Raw genomic sequence first — 20,308 nt, 5'->3', positions numbered from 1 at the left:
CCCACCATGGAACAATTAAGCCAGAGCCTGGGGGGGCGGAGTGGGATCTGTGTAATAATATTTTTTAAAGCTTCCAAGGTGACTCTCGGGTGTAGCCAGGCCTGAGGGCCTCCTCGAGACCTTCCCCCAGACCACCCACCTGGAAGCGCAGAGTAGCCTAACCCCTTGGTTGCCCGGTTCCCAGACCAATCTTCTTTCCCCCAAATTCACATTCATTTCTCTTCGCAGAAGCTCGGCTTGACACCCGCATTCTCGGGCCCCCAATTCTACTTCAATGTCTACTGGCCTTCTCTGACATTCATGGGTTTTTTTGAGTTTTTTTGTTTTTGTTGTTTTGGGGTGTTTTTTTTGGTTTTTTTGTGTGGGTTTTTTTTTTTTTTTTTTTTTTTTTTTGAGACAGAGTCTCACTCTGTTGTCCAGGCTGAAGTGCAGTGATGCCATCTCAGCTCACTGCAGCCTCCGCCTCCTAGGTGCAAGCCATCCCCCGCACCGCAGCCTCCCAAGTAGCTGGGATTACAGGCACACGCCAACATGCCCGGCTAATTTTTGTATTTTTAGTAGAGACAGGGTTTCACCATGTTGGCCATGGCTGGTCTTGAACCTCTGAGCTCAAGTGATCCACCTGCCTCAGCCTCTCAAAGTGCTGGGATTACAGGCATGAGCCACCGCACCCGGCCAACATTCACGTTCTTATTCACATTGTGGATGAGACCACAAATGACCTGGGCCAGGTCCTGACTCTGAAACTTACTAGCTGTGTGACCTGGGGCAACTTGCTTATCTCAGTCTCAGTTTCCCCATCTGTAAAGTGGAAATAAAAATAGGGTTGTGTGAGGATTCCATGAGCTGATGCATGTAACAGAACTCAGAACAGTACCTGGCACATAGTAAGCTCTCAATAAAACACACTGTGGTTATTATTATCATAGTTATGCCCATGAAAGGGGTGAAGATGTGGAGACCCAGGATTCCTTTTGGAGAGCAACATTCCATGCCTCTGCTGCATTTTATCAGCCTCTCCCAACAGCCCATGGCATTCTCATCCTGTCCTTCCACATCCTCCTTCCCGCACACGCTGCTTGCTCCTCTCCTTTGGGTATTCATAAATGAGTCTTCACTCCCTGGTGACTCGAGGACTTGTCAGAAACACCAGCTGAGCTCCAATCACCAGAGGAAAAGAGGCCAGGAGACAGAGACAGGGGAGGCCTGACTCACCGTTCTCCCCAGCTCCTGCCCGCAGCCCTAGCCTGCCCTGGACTGGCCTCCTGGCCCTGCCAGCCCAGCCCGCCTTCAGTGTTCAGCCTCTTTCAGAAGCCCCCACTCACCTTCACTCTCCCCAGAATCTCTCCATGCAGGGAAGAAAAACCTAGACAGGAGAAGGCTAGATAAACCAAAAGAAAGGTGCTGGCCGGTTGTCAGAGGACTTGGGGCTCGGTCTTTTTCCTGCCACTCACCAGCTGTGTGAACTTACACAAATCACTGAACCTCTCTGAGCTTCCATTTCCTCACTGGTTCTGTAAGGGGTAAAAGACCCAGGCCACCTCCTTAGTAAGAATGAAGCTGGAGGCAAAGGATGCACCACTGCTTTGTAAACTGCAAGGAGTGGATCCGCCCCAGCTTATTAAGTGGTACCCCAGTGAAAAGGGGGATCTGGGGCAGCTAAGTAGGGACCAAGTAGGAGAAGAGTTTGCAATCCCCATGGCAGGGTCTGGGGACCCTAGAACTCCACCTCCAAGCCTGGAGGTTGGTCAGAAAGTGTGTGGATGCCGGGAGTGAGCAAGGCAGCAGAGCTGTCTAGTGGTGTTTTAAAAATCTATCAGCCTCTCACATCAAATTAAAATGTAAATAGCAGCTGGTCCGAGCAGGACCTCAGGGGTGACAGGAGCCGGCCTGCGAGTAATTTCACAGACGGGAACCGGTTACATCGGATTCTGACAACTGTCTTGTTTCTGAAATTGATTTCCTCCCCCCTTCGGCTTGCTGCCCTGAAAGGGCCCTGGAGCAAGGGGAGGGGGCGATTCCTCTCTGGCTCTGGTGTCTTTCTCCTCTCCATGGTGCCTGCCAATAAGGCCCCATCGGAACCAGCAGAAGGAAATCTGGAGTTTCCACATGATTATTATAAGGCAGCTTCCTGAGCCCGTGTGGCCCAGTAAGGCTTGGTGCTCCCCTGAGTGAGCCTAAGTGTGGACTGGGGCAGGCTGCCGTGGGGCACTGGAAGAGGATGGCAAAGACACCCGGTAAAGCTTTTCTTTCCACAAATATAAGCCAAGTCCTGGAATAGAGCTGCTTCTGCCCTGGAGTCTCACAGTCAGCCACCAGGAAGCAAGGACACTGCGGCAGGACACGCACCACGCAGGGGACACCCCACAGGAGAGGGCTGCGTGCAATGTGGGTGTCAGGGAAGGGCCCTGGAAGTTCCCAGGAAGCCTCTGTGGCCTCCACCGGAGTTGGCCCCAATTTGGCCATCACAGTGCCAGGCATTTGTAGCAGGCACTGGGACTGTAACTGAGACTTGAATGAGATGGGCTAGCTTTCACACCAGGTTCTTCACTCCCCGCAGGGTCTCAAAGAGAAGACCCTACCCCACCTAAAGCTGCTGTATGGGAAGGAGCTGTGTATAGAAGGAGCTCACCCACAGCCCTGTGCCTAACCCTAGCCCATCCCTTCTCCCAAGTCCCCAGGAAGTCTCCCCTGCACCCCTGTTTGTAAAGAGAAATCAGATTTCCCTGGCTGTTAATTCAATTAGATTGCAAGAAAGCAGAGAAGTTGTATTTCATTAAAGCCTCTGTGCCCTACGGAGCAGTGAGGTGCTTTTGTGGCTGTCATTAGCATTTGTCACGCAGGACCCAGCCCTGCACATATGGTCCCCTCTCCACCCCTGGCTCTCCTGCCTGCACCCCTGCAGCTGCAGTCCCCGCTGCCTGCCCCAGGAGTACCTGCTGCAGCTGCCCCGCCACAGAGGCCACAGGTTTTTGGTGACAGCCAAATTCCATTTCTAAAAGCCAGGGACTGTGTGCAAGGGTGGCAGACAAACAGATGACTAGAGGTGGCCAGCCCCCTTAGAGGTGGAAGAATCACTTTCCAGAAGACCAGTTTCCTCATTTGAAAAGTGGAGATGATGGCCAGGCATGGTGGCTCACACCTGTAATCCCAGCACTTTGGGAGGCTGAGGCAGGTGGATCACGAGGTCCAGAGTTCGAGATCAGCCTGGCCAATATGGTGACACCCCATCTCTACTAAAAATACAATAATTAGCCAGGTGTGGTGGCATGCATCTGTAGCCCCAGCTACTCGGGAGGCTGAGGCAGAAGAATAGCTTGAACCTGGGAGGCAGAGGTTGCAGTGAGCTGAGATGGTGCCACTTCACTCCAGCCTGGATGACAGAGCAAGACTTCGTCTAAAAAAAAAAAAGAAAATTGGAGGTGATAAGACTTGCTTTGGTGGTTGCTGTTGAGAAGAGCCACCAAACAATAGGCCAAAAGGCAAAAGCATCCCGCTCAGGACCTGCTTTGTCAGGGGAACTCGGGCACATGGGTGGCCATGGAGCTTCGTCAAGAAATACATCAAGACACAGGCTTTGGAGCCGGGGCATAATAACAGTGCCTACCTCAGATGAGTTTATTCTTGGAAAGTTCTTAGAATCCTGCCAGGACATGGTAAGCACCCAATAAAAGGGAACTATAAAAGTGTGTGAGTGGAGAAAGCATGTGCACTTATGAACTGCAGCAGTGTGGGTAGATGTGTGTTAAACACGTACATCAGGGTATTGACGTGCAACAGATCATTGCGTCAGGTTATATGTGTGTGATGCCGTGAGCGGGTTTATGGTAAGGGCGTCAGAGCATGGGCTGTGAGGTGACTGTGTGTTGAGGTGTGTTTCTGACACTGCCCCTGTGTGTGTGGTGTATGTGTGTCTGTGTGTGTGAGCCTGTGGGTCAGGCTTTGTACTGCTGGTGACTGCATATGACCATCTCCCTAGGGAATTTCATGGTGGCTGCCCTCACCCAGAAAGCCCGATGGGGTACAGCTGGTCTCCATATAGAGAGGGTTCAATCTTGTTTATTACTGCAACTCAGTGGAGCACAGAGACCTTATAGTCTGGAGCAAGAAGTAAGGGGGAGGTGGAAGGAGGCAAAGGATTGATGGGGCAGGCACCTGTGCCCTAAACTTGCCCCTATTAGGGGCAGCTGGTCCGAGCAGGACCTCAGGGGTGACAGGAGCCGGCCTGCGAGTAATTTCACAGACAGGAACCGGTTACATCGGATTCTGACAACTGTTAAGACGTTGTTAAGCCCAGCAGTACAGAGCTAGGAGGGCTGAAGCTCCTATTTATGGACACAGGAGGTCACTGTGGTCCTTGGAAGCTGGGTGCAGGGCCTGATGGAGGGGCACAGTGGCAGAGTTCTCTATTCTGGTTAGTTGGCAGAAGGACTGTAGGGCAGGGAGAAGAAGGCAGGCTGAACGCTCCTATCTGCAAGGACACGAGTACTCTGATTCACAGAAAATCACTTCGCCAGATCGTAAGCCACATTCCCAGATCATCTTTCCCTCGCCTGAGACCCAGGCACCCCCAAGGGCCCAAGGACAAGGGGCCCAGATCCAGGCCTTACTTGACTCCTCTCTGTGAGGCCATAGGTTGTCTACTTCCAGGGCAGGGAACTTGCTGCCTCCCACTGTGGCCTTTTCCCCAAACAGCAGAAAATACTAGAACATTCCTTTTTAGGCCAAGTAGGAGGTCTTCCCTTTCCCCTTTGCAGTGTCTCTCCCTTGCTCCCTGGGTTACTAATTCCCAGTTCTCAGCATGCTTTGAAGTCGGCCCATCTTCCTGGTCACACCCCAGACCGTCAATGTCCTTTGTCAAATAGGGTCCCCAGAACAAGACCTGATATTTCATGGGTAATGTTAGGAACAGGTAACCCGAGCTTGTAATTATGAGTCCTAGAGAGCTGAGAAATGGCTTTCCCAGTGATGCCTGGCCACCCACCTTTCACAGCATCACTGTGTATTCAGTACTGCCCCTGCAATCTATCCTCTTTTAAGATGCTCTTCTGCTTACTAGCAACGTGACCTTGGGCAAATTGCTTCCTTGCACAGCCTCAGTTTCTTCATTTGCCAAAGGAAGGGTCTGTGTAGCTGATCTATACCAGTGCCATTTAGTAGAATCGTAATGTGAGCCAAATAATATGTAATTTAAAATCCTCTCTTTGTCACATGTTCAAAAAAAATTTTTAAAAAGAAACAGGTGACATTAATTTTAATAGTATATTCTATTTAACTCCATACATCTAGAATAGTAACATGTGGTCAATATAAAACTTAATGACGGCCAGGCACAGTGGCTCATGCCTATAATCCCAGCACTTTGGGAGGCTGAAGCGGGTAGATCACCTGAGGTCAGGAGTTTGAGACCAGTCTAACCAACATGGTGAAACCCCATCTCTACTAAAAATACAAAAATTGGCCAGGTGTGATGGCACACACTTGTAATCCCAGCTGCTTGGGAGGCTAAAGCAGGAGAATCACTTGAACCCAGGAGGTGGAGGTTGCAGTGAGCTGAGATTGCACCACTGCACTCCAGCCTGGGCAACAAGAGTAAGACTCCATCTCAAAAAAAAAAAATAGATATTTTACATTCTTTTTTTTCTTTCTACATTTTTGAAATCCAGTGTATGTTTTATACTTATCACACACCCCAATTTGGGCTGGCTGTATTTCAAGTGCCCATTAGCCCCATGTGACCAGCAGCTGCTACACATTCAGCAGAGCAGGTCTTCATCTGGGCTCTGCAATGCTAGAATGCTAGGATTCTGTGGAATTGCCTGGCAAGTAACACCTGAAGCCAGTAATTCGTACACATGTATTTTCTGAATTTGTAGGAGTAATAGACATGGGTCTTATACAGCCTTCTACTTCACAGATTCACTTTTAGGGGCAAGGCCAGGAAGGAAGCTGGTAGTACTCCCATGAAAGGATATATACCCATCTTACTGCACCAGGGTTCTGTCTTCCTTCTCGCATGAGGCATGCGCCTTTGACATCCACCATTTGCACATCCGCCATTTTGGACATAACTTCATTGTTCAGCAAACCCAGTTTTGCTAATTGGCTGATTGCATTCACCTGCACTGGCAAGGATGGAAAAGGAAATGACTTCTGACCTAGTTTTCTCTTTGGGTCTTTTCTGTGGAGTCTAGTAATGTATATCAAGCCACACAGCCTTTTCCTTGCCACTTGTATGTGTGAACTAGTCCTTATTACCTGTTACCCAGGTGTTTTGAATTCAGGGGCTCATTATACCAGCCTAGTGGGGTTCTGGCAATCAAACTACAACTGACCAGAGCTGGCTGCAGTGGGTGTAGCCTATGACACAAGGAACTATTGGCCAGGCCAAAAAGAGCCACTTCGAGCACTTCAATGGAGGTTGACTCTGGTCAGATCGTCTATTGTCTGGGTACCACATTCTCTGACATTTGCTTTCAGTACCACAGTCTACCTTCAGGCCACAGACCTAGGCTTTTTTCCCCTACCCAAAAGACCCTTCTGCTGCCACATAAACTGAAAGACATTAGTCTATGTTGCATGTCACATGTTTCTATAGAAAAGAGCTCCTGTCTTGATAGAAGCCCTTGAGGATAGAAATAGAACCCAGGTTTCTCAGCAGCTGCTGTGTGGCAGGCAGTTTACCTATGTGGGTTCACTTTATGTGGGTTCACTTTGTCCTCACAATGCTGTGTGGGGCTCAAAGAAGTTAGCTTTAAGGGATGGAAGGCCACATAGCTCACAGCCACAGAAGCATATCCCAGGCTGGCCTGGTCCCCAAGCCCCTCAAGCTTCTCTCCTCCTCCCATAAACAGGCTCCCCTGAACTGGTTCTAAACTAGGGGGCTGTGAGGAGAGCATTAGGCTGTGCTGTGTGGTGCTCATTGCCATCCTAAGCTGGTAGGAGGGTGAAGGGACTCTGTCTCAGGCCCCAGAATGGCTGAGGGGCCAAGGATCCCTGGGGACCCTGCTGTCCTGGCTGCCCACAGCCCTGAACAAAGCTGACTAGAAAGACAAGTTCCCTGAAGTAAGAATGGCATGTATGGACACACAGGTCGTGCACTGCTCAAAGGTACATAGCCTCAGGGGTGGGTGGAGTCTGAAATGTGGTCTCTGCTCCACTGGCCTAGCTGTGGCTCCTGGCACCAGGCAGCATCCAGTGAGAGGCGTGGTGAGGGTGCCTTTGTAATTCACACACAGGCCCTAGGCGGGCTAGTGCAAGCCTGCCTGGGGAACAGAACAGAGGTGTGCTGCGGAGCTGTGAAGTCCTCCTACCAAAGAAAGACTCTCCCTCCCAGTCCCACTTATGCACGCACACGCGCGCGCGTGCACACACACACACACACACACACACAATGTTCCCCTGCTCCTCTGTGGCTTCAGCAGCAACCTCTCAGGAACAGGATTCCTCCCCAGGAAGGAGGCCTCAGGGCCCGACCCACAGGGGTCCCAGGCCCCAATCCCCTTACGAGCCTCCCCGACACCCAAGCATCTCAATCCTCCAATAAAAAATGGAGGCATCTGCAATGCAAGGCCCGACTTGTTGATGTAAAATCTTACTCTGTATTCCACCCAGGTTTATACGAGTGAATTATGCAAATCTTTGATGGAAAAATATTCCTCCGCACATCCTTGAGAGTGTAAAACCTTAGTCAATAATTCATACTCGGATGTCTCTGACTGCAGGCTTTTTCTTCATTATAACTTGCACTTCGTTATTTGTCTTTCACATTTTATTGTATATCCTAGTGTAATGCCATGCATTATAAAATTTATCTGCTTCATTATTTGATGAGCTGGGGCTGGGGATTGTGCTGAGAGGCTGGTGCGGGGGCCTGGGGGCCAGGGCTGTCGTCAGTATCAAGTCCTGCCTGACAAGGCAGCAGAGGAGGTGGCTTGCTGTGTGGTGTGACTTCGGGGAGCCAGAAACCTCCCTTCATCCCTCCACTCCTGTCCCAGACGTCTCCTTGCCCACGGACTGGTGTCAGATGGCACTGTGCAGCTCTGTGGCTCCCCTCATTTCTTCAAAGGCTTATTTGTCCATAAAAGGCAGATGTCCCTGGAGAGTTTGCTGGGAAGAACTTTGAGCAGCCCTTTAAAAATGGGGGAGAAAGAAACCCTGAGAATACCTGGAAGGAAGGAGGAGAAAGGGCCAGTTGTCGAAATGGAGCAGAGGGTGGGGGGATGGGGAGACGGGGCAGGCAGGGGACTGGGTTTTGAGGAGAGAGAAGACAAAGCCCCTTTTTGCACAATTGCCCAAAGCAAGCCAGTGACCAGAATAGGGTGAGCTGGTCTCTGCTGTGACAAGAGGTCTTCCCCTGAATGGGGTCAGCGTTGGGGGGTTTCTGATTCTTACACCCAAGGACAACCCCTCCCCATTTATATACTCCAGGATGGCTCCTGGGCAGCTCCCCTAAGACAAGAACCAATGGAAGGCAAATTTTCCCAGAGAAGAAAAGGGTGAGGATAGTCTCCAGCAGCACCAAATCACTAACCTTCCTGGGACCTGCCCTGCTATGTCTGCCTTGGATCCTTGGCTCAAGCAGGTTCCCTTGCCTGGGTGCCCTTCACTCTGTTCTCCCCATTTAAGTCCTGCCGGGTCAGGAGCTATGCATTTCTCCCAGCATAGGACTCACCACTCTTCACGAAATTGCTAGTCTTGTCTGTTCTCACCACTAGAGTGAAACTCCCTGAGATCTTCATGTTTGTCCTGTTCACTGTCAGCTACAGAACCCAGGACAAGACCTGGCACACAGTAGGTCTCAATAAATCCTTGCTGAATGGATGGACTGTGCCTTCCCCAATGCCCCTCAGTCAAAGTTAATGTCTCCTAACCCTTTGATGAAACACTCATCAGATTCTCCCCAGTTCATGTGGCCCATGCAGGTATGTCTCCCCCTCCCTACAGAGGCAAGGACCCTGTCTCATTGTCATGGTACCCCCCTAGCCTGGCACAAGGTCTCATGGTGGCATAAGTGCCCCATGTGTTTCGTTGAGTTGGGTGGAGGAGAAAGAGGGACAGGGTTTTGCCGCAGTTGAGACCATCTTTCCCTGTCCCTCCCCTCCTGCTGCTGCTGGCGAAGGTGCTCGGGCCCAGAGGAGGGGCCGGTGACTGACAGGCTTCTTGTCTGGACAGTAGGGACGGGGGCTCCTGATGACCAGCCTGGGCCCTGGTTGTTTGGTGGTGATTTTCTCAGTCCAGTCCCGTTAGCAGCGCTTGTGGATCTTAATTGTGGTAGTGGTGCACAGCGTATTCCTTTGTATCTTGTTTGAAAGAATAGAAGGGAGATAAACAAGCCTTAGTTATAGATAAAAAGCAGAACCTTGGTGCTTTCAAGAAGGGTTCTTAACCTGGGGTCCAGAGGCCTCCAGAAGCTCTATAGATCTGATTCGGGGGATCCATGAATGTGGGTAGAGGGAAAATCATATTTTTTCATTAACTTCTAACTGAAATTTGGTATTTCCTTCCATTTTAACATAAGCAACAAAGCACAGCAATAGCAGCCCCTGTGACTGTGGCCAGCAGAAATCCTCAGATATGCTCCCATCACATCGCAGTGATTGCAGATATCTCCAAATATCACTTATATGCAGCACTATTACAGGATCATGGTGATATAAGACAGCAATTATACAAGCTACCACTGGATCCTATTTTATAAAGAGTAAAGAACACATACTGATATGTGACATACAATATCAAAGTTTTGCTTGTTCATGTTTTTAATATTTGCACAACCATATTTCAATATAACTGGTTTCCTTTGTAGTTCTATGTATGACATACATGTAAAAGCATTCTGAATCCAGTCCACTGCCTCCCCAGAGGAGAAATGTGGGAACCCCTGGTGAAGAGGGAGGCTGCCCCAGTCATGGATGGAGCAGGGGAGAAGGGACAGGCCAGTGGGGTTCCCTGTACTCCTGTATTGGAGCCTCTCCTCAAGGAGGGGTGGCTGGGCAGGGGCTTCTATGTAGGGCAGGCGTGTCTCCTCCAGGCTGGCCTCCCGACCCTCACTGGGCCTCCTCTGCCTCCACCCCACAGTCCCGGCCATGATCACTTCCCACCCCAACACCACCATCGCCATCAAGGGCCATGCGAAAGAGCTGAACTGCACCGCACGGGGTGAGAGGCCCATCATCATCCGCTGGGAGAAGGGGGACACGGTCATCGACCCTGACCGCGTCATGCGATACGCCATTGCCACCAAGGACAATGGCGACGAGGTCATCTCCACGCTGAAGGTGAGCGCCCCCACCCCAGTCCTGGGGGACCCCAACTCTCAGAGAGTGGGGAGCCCGCAACTACCACATCTGCATCCAGAAGGCAAATGGGGAGTCTGGGACCCCCTCCCCACACCCCAAAAATGTACCTCCCCTTTCCCACCTATTCCCCTCTCCATCCAGGACTCTCTGTCTCAGAACTTCACTGTATCTCCTTTCTGACAACCCTACAGCAATTAAATGTGGTTTCCTCAGTCCTGCCTTCTTTTCTGGAACCCTGGAGGCTCCATTCTCCCTTTCGGGACCTCTCAGCCCCTCTTACTCCCCTGGGACCCCCACAGCTTCTCTCACTCCCCTAGGACTCCTCAGCCCCTCCTTTCCTCCCCCCTTCCTCCTGTGTCCCCCAGCCCCTTCCTGTATGAAGCCCTCCATACTTCATCTTCGGAAGTCCCTGGGAAGAGAAGCCCTTGACGAAGCCCCTGTGGGTCCCCCTCCCAGAACAAGAGGGCCTTACTAATAGCCCTGGAGTGGCCCCTTCAGCTGACCAGCTCTAAAAGACTCTCCATGTCTCCTCCCTCTCCGTGTCTCCTCCCTCTCCTTCTCCTGCTGGTGGTCTCCAGCTCAAGCCAGCTGACCGTGGGGACTCTGTGTTCTTCAGCTGCCATGCCATCAACTCGTATGGGGAGGACCGGGGCTTGATTCAACTTACTGTGCAAGGTACAGTCACCTGCCTCGCCCTTCCCATCCCGCTTCCCAGGGCCCAGGAGTACACTAACTCCACCTCAAACAGCAGGGGGCACAGCCTGTGCCATGGTGGAGGATGACAGGAAACAGCCTTCTGGGGAAAAGCCTCCCTTCACCTACCCTCCTGCCCAGAGAAGGGAGATAGGACCTTTCCAGGAACGTAGACAGCAAAAGTTTGCGATGGCTGCAGTGGCTACAGATTCCACCACCAGTTCTGGGAAGGGGTGGAGGAGTTCAGGTTCCTGCAGGAAGTGTGGGAAGGGAAAGTCAAGCTGGGAGCGTTGGAAGGAGAAAAGTGCTGTCAGCTCACAAGAATCCCTGCAGAAGAGCCAGCCCTCTCCCAGACAAAGAACAAGATGGCAGCAACACAGGAGAGCAAGCCAGGCCTCCTCAGCCTCCCAGCCCAGCTGCTGGCCTCCTCCAGCCTCCACACTGCTCAAACCCCGGGGTGTCAGAGTCCTTGGCTAGACCCAGATGACGCCAACCCCCAGGGCTAAGCAGGAGGCCAAGCTCCCTGCTGCCTTCCTCACTTCCCTCCCCTCCCCTCCCCTCCCCTGCCGCACCCCAGAACCTCCAGACCCCCCAGAGCTGGAGATCCGGGAGGTGAAGGCCCGGAGCATGAACCTGCGCTGGACCCAGCGATTTGATGGGAACAGCATCATCACGGGCTTCGACATCGAATACAAGAACAAATCAGGTAGGCGCTGGGCCAGGAGGGCGATGGCGTGTCCTGCCATGGCCCCTTGTGCCATATGTCCTGCCTGTGCCCCTCTGGAGGGACAGCCCCTAGATCTCAGGGCTGCCCAACCAAGGCAGACACATGAGCACCCAGCAGTGCATAAGCAGCTGTGGCTTCTGAAGGGAGGGGCACTGGCCGAGCTAGGAGTCCAGGTGGAAGATGAAGGCCCCCAGTTGATGGGTAGTGATGTCAGCTCCTTTCCAGAACTGTCCCTAGGCCAGGATCACCAAGGGTGGTCCGATTTGAAGCCATGTAAAGGCACTGAACCCAGGGCTGTGGGCTGTCTCTGGCATCAGAGGCATCACGGGTTTGGCCGGGTCATTTGGATGGTCTTGGTCTGGGATGAGGAGGATGATTGGAGATCAGAGAGCTGGTCCTAACAATGGTCCCCACGAGTGGGTCATTGGGGAATAGGAGACCCTGGAAAAGCTTGGTCCTCAGTTTCCTCTAAAAGCCCTTCCCAGCTGGGCATGGAGGCTCATGTCTGTAATCCCAACACTTTGAGAGGCCAAGGCAGGCGGATCACCTGAGGTCAGGAGTTCAAGACCAGCCTGGTCAACATGGTGAAACTCTGTCTCTACTAAAAATACAAAAATTAGCCAGCCATGGTGGCGGATGCCTGTAATCCCAGCTACTCAGGAAGCTAAGGCAGGAGAATTTGTTGAACCTGGGAGGTGGAAGTTGCAGTGAGCCAAGATTGCACTACTGCACTCCAGCCTGGGTGGCAGAGTGAGATTCCATCTCGAAAAAATAAAAATAAATCTAAAAAGCCCTTCCTGGAGCCCTCCTCTGACTCAAGCTGGCTGCTGTGTGGCTGCCCCACCACTATGAGGCACGGTGGGGCACCATGGGCACCTGGCATCCGGGGAGACTGCAGTGGGTCCCATGGTTGGGTGGCAGGAATGGCAAGGAGGGGGCCTTAGAGGGGAATAGAGGGCACCTGGGTGGCTTCACAGCAGAGGTCAGAAGAAAACAGACGTCTCACTCTGGATCTTTTGTACCTTCTGAATTCGATAGCATAAGCCTATATTCACGCCTCAAAACAATTACAAATTAAATTAATTACAAATAAAGCATAGAAAAGAGTAGAGTCTGGATTATTCAATCTTCCTCAGTCTCCTTCCCCTACCAGCTCGACTCCTCTTATGGATCCTTGCTTAGATAGGAGATTTCATTTTCTCCTAAAGCCTTCCAGACTCTTCCACTCCCACTTAGCACGGCAGTGGCCATTGGCCAGCCAACTGTCCTCTCCTCTTGATTGGCCAAGTCCTGTTCCCTTTGCATTTCCAGCACCTGGCACAGGACCCGGCCACACAGTAGATGCTCAGCAAATGTTGGCGAGTGAGTTGAAGTGAGACATGTGAAAGCAAATCTCCAAGCTGTGTCCCCCCCCTTGAGAAATCACTCTGTCCGGGGCCCTGGGTCAGTCATCTTTGATACGTATGTAGACAGAGACAAATCCTATTCTCAGAAGCTTCTGGTCTAGTTGCAGTCAGTCACCCAGGAGTTCAACCTGAGTGCAGGAGGGCCACAGATCCAAGGAGGGACTTCAGCCAACAGGGGTTATCTGAGAAGGCATCTGTCTGGTCCCCTGGAGATGCTGCATTGAGCTGGGTCTTGGGTCCAGAAAGGCAACAGGCCAAGATCTTGAGAAAGTAAAGGACAGAGACCAAGGGAGGGTGCAGTGCACTCCAGTAAGCAGCCTATGATCTAACACAGGGGCTCAGAGATGCAATTCATGGGCAGTAAGTCTAAAGGTGCTTTGGGGTCAGGTTGGAAGGGAGGCCTCTGGGCTGAGCTTTCATCTTGCTGGGGAAGGTCATTGAGAGCCACTAACAACGTCTGAGCTCCTAGGGGGAAGACTTGAGCAACACGGCGCCTTAGAAGAATGAATGTGAGTGGAAGAAATTGGTATCCAGGAGAAAAGCAAGGAGGCTGTTGCAGCCCTGCAGCTGGGGAAATGTGATGAGGCAAAGGGGACAGAGGGGACAGAAGGGCTGACTGTGTCCATGTCACATCTCAGGGCTCCCTGAGGTTGGGCACAGGCCATCCAAGAGTAAACAGGAAGGGCTGGGTCCAGAGGGTGACATCCCCGCATGACATTGCACACACCACCCCCCTGCCAGTGCACATCTGGGGTGGGAGGTGGATGCCTGGGCTGTCACTCGCTTTCCTCCCCCCTCCTCCTTCCCCCATGCTGCCCTGATGCCCACTGCCCCTCCACTGACCACTCTCTAATATGTGGGAACCTCTCCTGGGGCGCCACTCAGCAGGAGCGACGTGGAGAACATCACACATCTGGAGAGAAAGGCAGAAGGCAAGGTGGCAGGGAAGAAGCTATTCTTAGACCACATCCATGTCTTCCCCTTCTGGCTCCCCGCAGGATGAGGAACTTCAGTCAACCACCCCAGCTGGGCATGCCAGGGTGTGTGGGGAGGGTGGAGGGAGGAATAATGAAAGCTCAACCTCAGACTCTGCCTACCACAAGGGCTTTGCACCCTTAACGAAATAAGTCACGGGACCCAGAGCACTGAGAAGGCAGCCGGTTCTTTCCATACCTTTGGGTGGGATGGCTCCAGCACAGCCCACCCAGGCAGGCATCTGTCACATCCTGGCATTTAGGAACTGGCGTGCCATGAGAACTGCAGTGTGCTATCATTGGAGGCAGGCAGAGACCCTGGGCACAGCACAGCTTCCCCGTCAGTGACGTGGGAGCGGTGATGCTTACCTCATGGGATTGTTTAGAGGATTAAAGAGAAAGCATCTATTATAGCACGGGGCCAGAGTAAACTTTTAATAAATGTAAATTATTCTGTCTCTTCTAACTCAAATACCTCATGCAGCAATTTATAGTCTTATGGGACTTGCAGGCTGAAATATATGTGTCTGTCAGTCAACCACATGTACTGAGTGCCAATATTTTTTGCAGAATCATGCACCAGCCATGTGGTAGAAAAAGAAAAAGAAATAGCAGACAGAATGGTGCCCTTGGAGCTTACAATGCAGTTGGAGTGAGAACATACACACACACACACACTCTTTCAGAACCATTACAAAGAACTATCCAATCACGTGTAATGTGCTACAAACTGTATTATGTGAGAACGGAAAAAGGTATCCAAGGGAACAGAGGATGACTCAAAGGAAGGAGGGGGTGTGCACAAGTGTGTGTGGCGTATCTAAGGGCAGCTTCCTGCACCTGTGCAGTAGTGGAACAAGAACCACTGGCAAAGCTGAGGTCTTGGGCTGACCAGGTGTCAGAGCTGTGTGATCTTTAGCGACTACTTAACATCTTTGGGCATCTCCTTATCTATAAGATGGAGGCAGGAACATTTCATTCTCAGGGAGGCCATGAGGATTAGGGGAGTGTGATGACGTACATGGAGGTGCCTAGCACCCAGCCTGGCACATGGTACTCTCCCATAGATTCCTGTCCTGAGTCTCTGCTTCCCCTCTCCCCTTCCCCTGCCCCAGGCCACACCCACCCTGGGTCCTTACCATGGGCTTCTGACATTGTTTGCCCCAACCATGCCTTTGCCAGGATTTCTGCCATGTTGCTCATCATGCTAATTTTCCAAGGGAAATTACCGAGTCTGCCCTTTCTAAGCCATCCCACTCATGCTGACTTCTGGCTCCAGGCAGCAGAGTAATAATACATGAATGCCGAATGATAAATAGCACCATCCACAAAAATCTATCAGATGGCACTGTGCAGATTTAAAAATGCAGACACCACATTTTGCCCGTGTTCACCAAGCACCGAGCACAGGTGGGTTCTTTGAGGATGGCCCTCCCCTACACCAGCCTCATAGTGCAAGCTGGTGCAGGGGCTGTGCCGGCCACCATGGGGTGAGCTGGCCTGGTGTGGCATGGTGTTCTGTGGGAACTGGAGTGTGACTGTCAGAAGGACTAGTGTTGGGATGTCATGAGCTGTCGTTGTGACGCAGGGAGACTCTTCTCCGTGCTGGGAAGAGATTGCCATGGGAGTCTCAAAGGCGTGATCCAGGGAGAAAATTAGAGATGCAGAATGAATTTGCTTCCTGAGCCCAGGCAGCTAAATGCTCCAGATGTGGCTTTTCTCCAAGCTGCGTCCCCTCTATGGTGAATGTATCTCCTGAAAAAACAGAGATTCCCAGTCCCCTCTCAGCAAGCAGCCCACAGAGCAGAAGGCACTGACATCTCCCCAGTCGCTTCCTTATTTTTAAGAAGAACATTTTGCATCATAAACCCTTTGATGAAGAAAGGGAGAGAGAGCCCTTAATGAAATATGTTAATCTGGGTAAACCAGGCTCACATGAAAGGGAATATTAAAAGAGACAATATTCACAAAAGCCAGCTCAGTACTCTGAGAACTGAAAAGGAAAAGGAAGAAAATAGGGCCCCTAATCTCAGCTATTCAGGGTCAGGGAGATGGCAGTGATCAAGTTTAGAAAATCAGCTAGAGGCTTCCAGGTTTGACTCTGATCCATTAGCCTGGAAAGGTTGTGGAGAGAGAGCTATTTTGTGCTAACACCAAAGATGATTTGGGAACACAAGGTCAAATCCACCTGCAAACTACTGGCGGCAAAAGCAGGAGAAAAGAAGGAGTTGTTCTCTGGGACACTCCCCAACCCAACCTTCCTGTGATTTGCTGCTAAGTGAGGCAAGGAAGGGATTGGCAGAGAGTACATCGTGGCCACAGAGTGCAGAGGAACTCCAAGTCCCAAGTAAAGGGGGAAAACAGTGGCTCTGGTTTAAAATCAACAGCACATTGTAAGTGCCCAGCACACGTGAAATTGGGGAGAGGACTAGAGTTTCAGACAGGGATCCTGACTTCAGGGAGTTTGGCATCTACTTGGGCAGTTACTACTGAACAGTGAACCCTTGAGAGAAAATACTGTGGACTGAGGCGGTGGGGGGCCCTCTAAATGCTGGAAGAGTTCAGAGGAAAAGAATGGAGAAAGATAAGGCTGGGGAGGGGAGCAGGAGCCAAAGGAACAAAATGGCAGGCTGTCGGTGCTCAAAAACACGTTGCGCAAACTTGCCTTACTGCAGCCTCCACCTCCTGGGTTCAAGCAATTCTTGTTGCAGGGCCTTGGTCAGGTTGTGAAATTTTACCTTTATCCTGAGAGCAAGGAAGAACTATTGAAGAATTTTATGCAAGGGAATGGCAGTATCAGATTTGTGTTTTGAGAAGACCACTCTCAGAGCCAAGATGGAATGCTCACCTGTAAGAGGGGCTCGATTGTATTTGTAGAGTGGAGGATGGCTACAGTGTGGAGAACCGATGAAAGAAACAGGACATGGTGAGCATGCAGAGGGCTAGGGAAGAAGGCATTTCCCTGGTTTAAGTAGGGATGACAGTGGCTGGGCCTGAGGTAGGGATGCAGATGGAGGGAAGTGGGGGGATTCAAGAATGACATAGAACATAAAAGCTATCACACTTGATAGGGAGGGGAGAGAAGGAAGAGTCAAGAAATGGAGCATGGTGGTGCCATCCGAGATGGAACTCAGGAAGTTGCTGGGTAAACAGGGTGCATGGTCGAGAGTTCTGTCTTAGACAGGTTGAGTTTGAGGTATCTGTGAAATACCCAAGATGAGCGATCAACTAAAAAGTTGGCTCTAAGGTCTGGAGTTGGAAGGAGAGGCCCAGACTGCATATTAATCTGGGAGGTATCAGTGCATGGATGAAAACAGAATGCGTGGTTGGGGAAAGTGCATGCCAAGAGAGAAGGAAGCCTCGGTGGAGCCTTGAAGAACTCAAGCCATTCCTGGTAGAGTAGAGGAGGAATCACCTGCATGGAGACAGAGAAACTGACCCAAGAGATAAGCAAAAGGCCAGAGAGTGTTTAATTAGGAAGCCAATAGGAGAGTGTTTCCTGAAGAAGGAAGAGAGGGCCAAGTGTTGGACACACCCAAGAAGCCAGGTGGGAAATTGGGTTTGGTGCCGTGAAGGTCACCTCTGCTGTAGAGACGCAGCACTGATGTAACAGGAAGATGTGAGGAGTAAATGGTGAGAGTTTAAATTGCCCAGCGCTGCACCTGGCACACCACAGGTGCTTGGTAAATATTAGTGCCTCTTCTCCAGACACACCGACCGAGTCTCCTCCCTCTGCCTGCACTCATCAAAAATGAATGCACTGACTTGCGCTCCCTCTCCCTCTCCTATAAACATGGGCATATCAGATGTGACTTATGAGCTGGCGCTGACTCCTAGGATGTCACAGAGAGAAGGGAGCACCTGCCTCCACATTACTAGCCTGTTCTGTCCCAAACCCACAAACGAGTGCCCACAGCAGGTAGGAGCCTGCATGTTTGCAATTCCAGCTTACCCTGCCAGCCACAAAGTGATCCTCCCATGGTTAGGGTGTTTTAAAATACAAGGAGAAAATAATGTGTTTTTGAGCACCAGCAGCCTGCCATTTTGTTCCTTTGGCTCGTGAGGCCAAAGAAGTAAATGGAAAATTACAGATGGGGAGCTGGGCCAGTGCCCCTCACAGATGCTAAGCCTGAGCAGCTATAAGTGGTGTTTTGCGAACGTCAAGATCTCAACTAACCAGAAATTGGGGGCCTGGGACAGTGCCTTCTGGGAACCAGTTCTCCTAATTTATCAGGCATTAGGGTTTTGCGGAGGGGGTTGTTTGTTTTTTCATTTTTGAGACGGAGTCTCGCTCTGTTGCCCAGGCTAGAGTGCAGTGGCGCGATCTTGGCTCACTGCAATCTCCACCTCCGGGATCCAAGCAATTCTCCTATCTCAGCCTCCGGAGTAGTTGTGACTACAGGCACCCACCACCATGCCTGGCTAATTTTTGTATTTTTAGTAAACAGGGTTCACCATATTGGCCCGGGTGTTTTCAAACTCCTGACCTCAAATGATCCACCCACCTCGGCCTCCCAAAGTGCTGGGATTACAGGCATGAGGTGCCTAGCCTATCAAGCATTAGTTTTAACCTAAAAAAAAATGTTTTTAATCTTTCTAGAATGTGCTAGCCTCTGTTCCTGATTTAGGATTTAAACTATGAGAATATAAGTTAATCTTTTCTGCGGAGACTTTTTCATGATACTGTACTGTGGATTTAAAGGCATAGAAAATTACCTGGAATAGTGGTATCCAGATGCCCTGGGAACGTTTTTCAGCCCTGCTATCCGCTTGTTTCTTTGTGTCTTGCCTTTTTTTCTTTTCAAAGTAAGGTACCAAAACAGTTATTTGGTTAAGAATCCGGGGTGTGGAAGGTTCTAGCTAAGGATTTTTTTTTTTTTTTTTTGGAGACGGAGTTCTACTCTCTGGCCCGGATTGCAGTGCAGTGGTGCAATCTCAGCTCACTGCAACCTCCGCCTCCCGGATTCAAGCAATTCTCCTGCCTCAGCCTCCCGAGTAGCTGGGACTACAGACGTGCCACCATGCCTAGCTAATTTTTGTATTTTTAGTAGAGACAGTTTTCACCATGTTGGCCAGCTGGTCTTGAACTCCAGACCTCAGGTGATCCGCCCACCTTGGCCTCCCAAGTGCTGGGATTATAGGCTGAGGCATTGTTAATTGCAGCCCCTTCCCATTTCCTCTGGAGTCCCCTAGTAGGTGCGCAGCAAAAATACATTGAACAGATGACTGGATTCCTCTGGAGATGCAGGGTGTTCCTAGTCACAGTATGGGCATAGGCACTGTTTAGTGATGCCTGAATGGCATTTATCTGGTATTTTCCACTTCCCACAATTTTGCTAAACATCAGCCAGCCCTGAAATGGACTGCCAGTCTCCCTGGATAAATCGTGGACATGATCATCTCTTTGGTGATCTCTAACCCTAATGACTCAGAAACTGTCCCCCTGTTGGTGACGGAATGAGGGTAGGGTTTGGGCTGGGGACTCTGGTACTTGGTCTGTCCCCCTCAACCCTGACATATAACACTCAAGTTTGGCCAGGCGCGGTAGCTCACACCTACAATCCCAGCACTTTGGGAGGCCAAGGCGGACAGATCATGAGGTCAGGAGATCAAGACCATCCTGGTCATGGTGAAACCCCATCTCTACTAAAATACAAAAAAATTAGCCAGGCATGGTGGTGTACACCTGTAGTTCCAGCTACTCAGGAGGCTGAGGCAGGGGAATCACTTGAATCCGGGAGATGAGTTGCAGTGAGCCGAGATCATGTCACTGCACTCCAGCCTGGTGAAAGAGCAAGACTCCATCTCAAAAAAAAAAAAAAAAACACACTCAAGTTTATCACCTCACAAGTGCACAAGAAAAAGAAATACAGAAGCACACACAAGAGGAGGAAAAAGGGAGAGGAGACTTAGCCTCCCACTTTGCATGGGGTCCACTTGGTAGATGGGATTTCCCACCATTAGACCAGGTCACTGAAGTGAGGAGAGACCCAGGAAAAAGGACACTGCCGGTCAGACCCTCAGGGAGAGTAAGCAGACGGTGATCTTGGCAGGAACCTTGGGGAACATCTCGTCTGACCTCTGCCTGAAGTTTGAGCTCACAAGCTGGCCAGTGGCAGAAAAGAGTCAGGCTTCTCCCAAGCTGGAGCTGCATGGGACAGACCCTTTGCACCTCCATGAAGTTGTTCAGGCCTGTGCTCTCTCTCT

General features: G+C 50.9%; 1 protein-coding gene across 3 annotated transcripts in view; it reads left to right on the top strand.

Moving 5' to 3' along the window:
• Positions 1–20,308, top strand: part of DSCAML1 (DS cell adhesion molecule like 1) — a 373,161-nt gene that overhangs the window by 301,698 nt on the left and 51,155 nt on the right. For all 3 annotated transcript variants that reach the window (XR_010342409.1, XM_021671177.2, XM_064375453.1), the window contains exons 12-14: positions 10,081–10,280; positions 10,880–10,976; positions 11,572–11,700. Coding sequence is in view for 2 of the 3 variants with exons in the window: in XM_021671177.2 (XP_021526852.2) it covers positions 10,081–10,280; positions 10,880–10,976; positions 11,572–11,700 (426 nt within the window). In the remaining variant the exon portion in view is untranslated. The remainder of the gene's footprint in view (positions 1–10,080; positions 10,281–10,879; positions 10,977–11,571; positions 11,701–20,308) is intronic.

This window comes from Aotus nancymaae, unplaced genomic scaffold, assembly GCF_030222135.1.
Source record: "Aotus nancymaae isolate 86718 unplaced genomic scaffold, 86718_ANA_hifiasm-v0.15.2.pri h1tg000012l, whole genome shotgun sequence".
Lineage (NCBI taxonomy): Eukaryota > Metazoa > Chordata > Mammalia > Primates > Aotidae > Aotus > Aotus nancymaae.
This window is presented reverse-complemented; position numbering and strand designations above follow the sequence as displayed.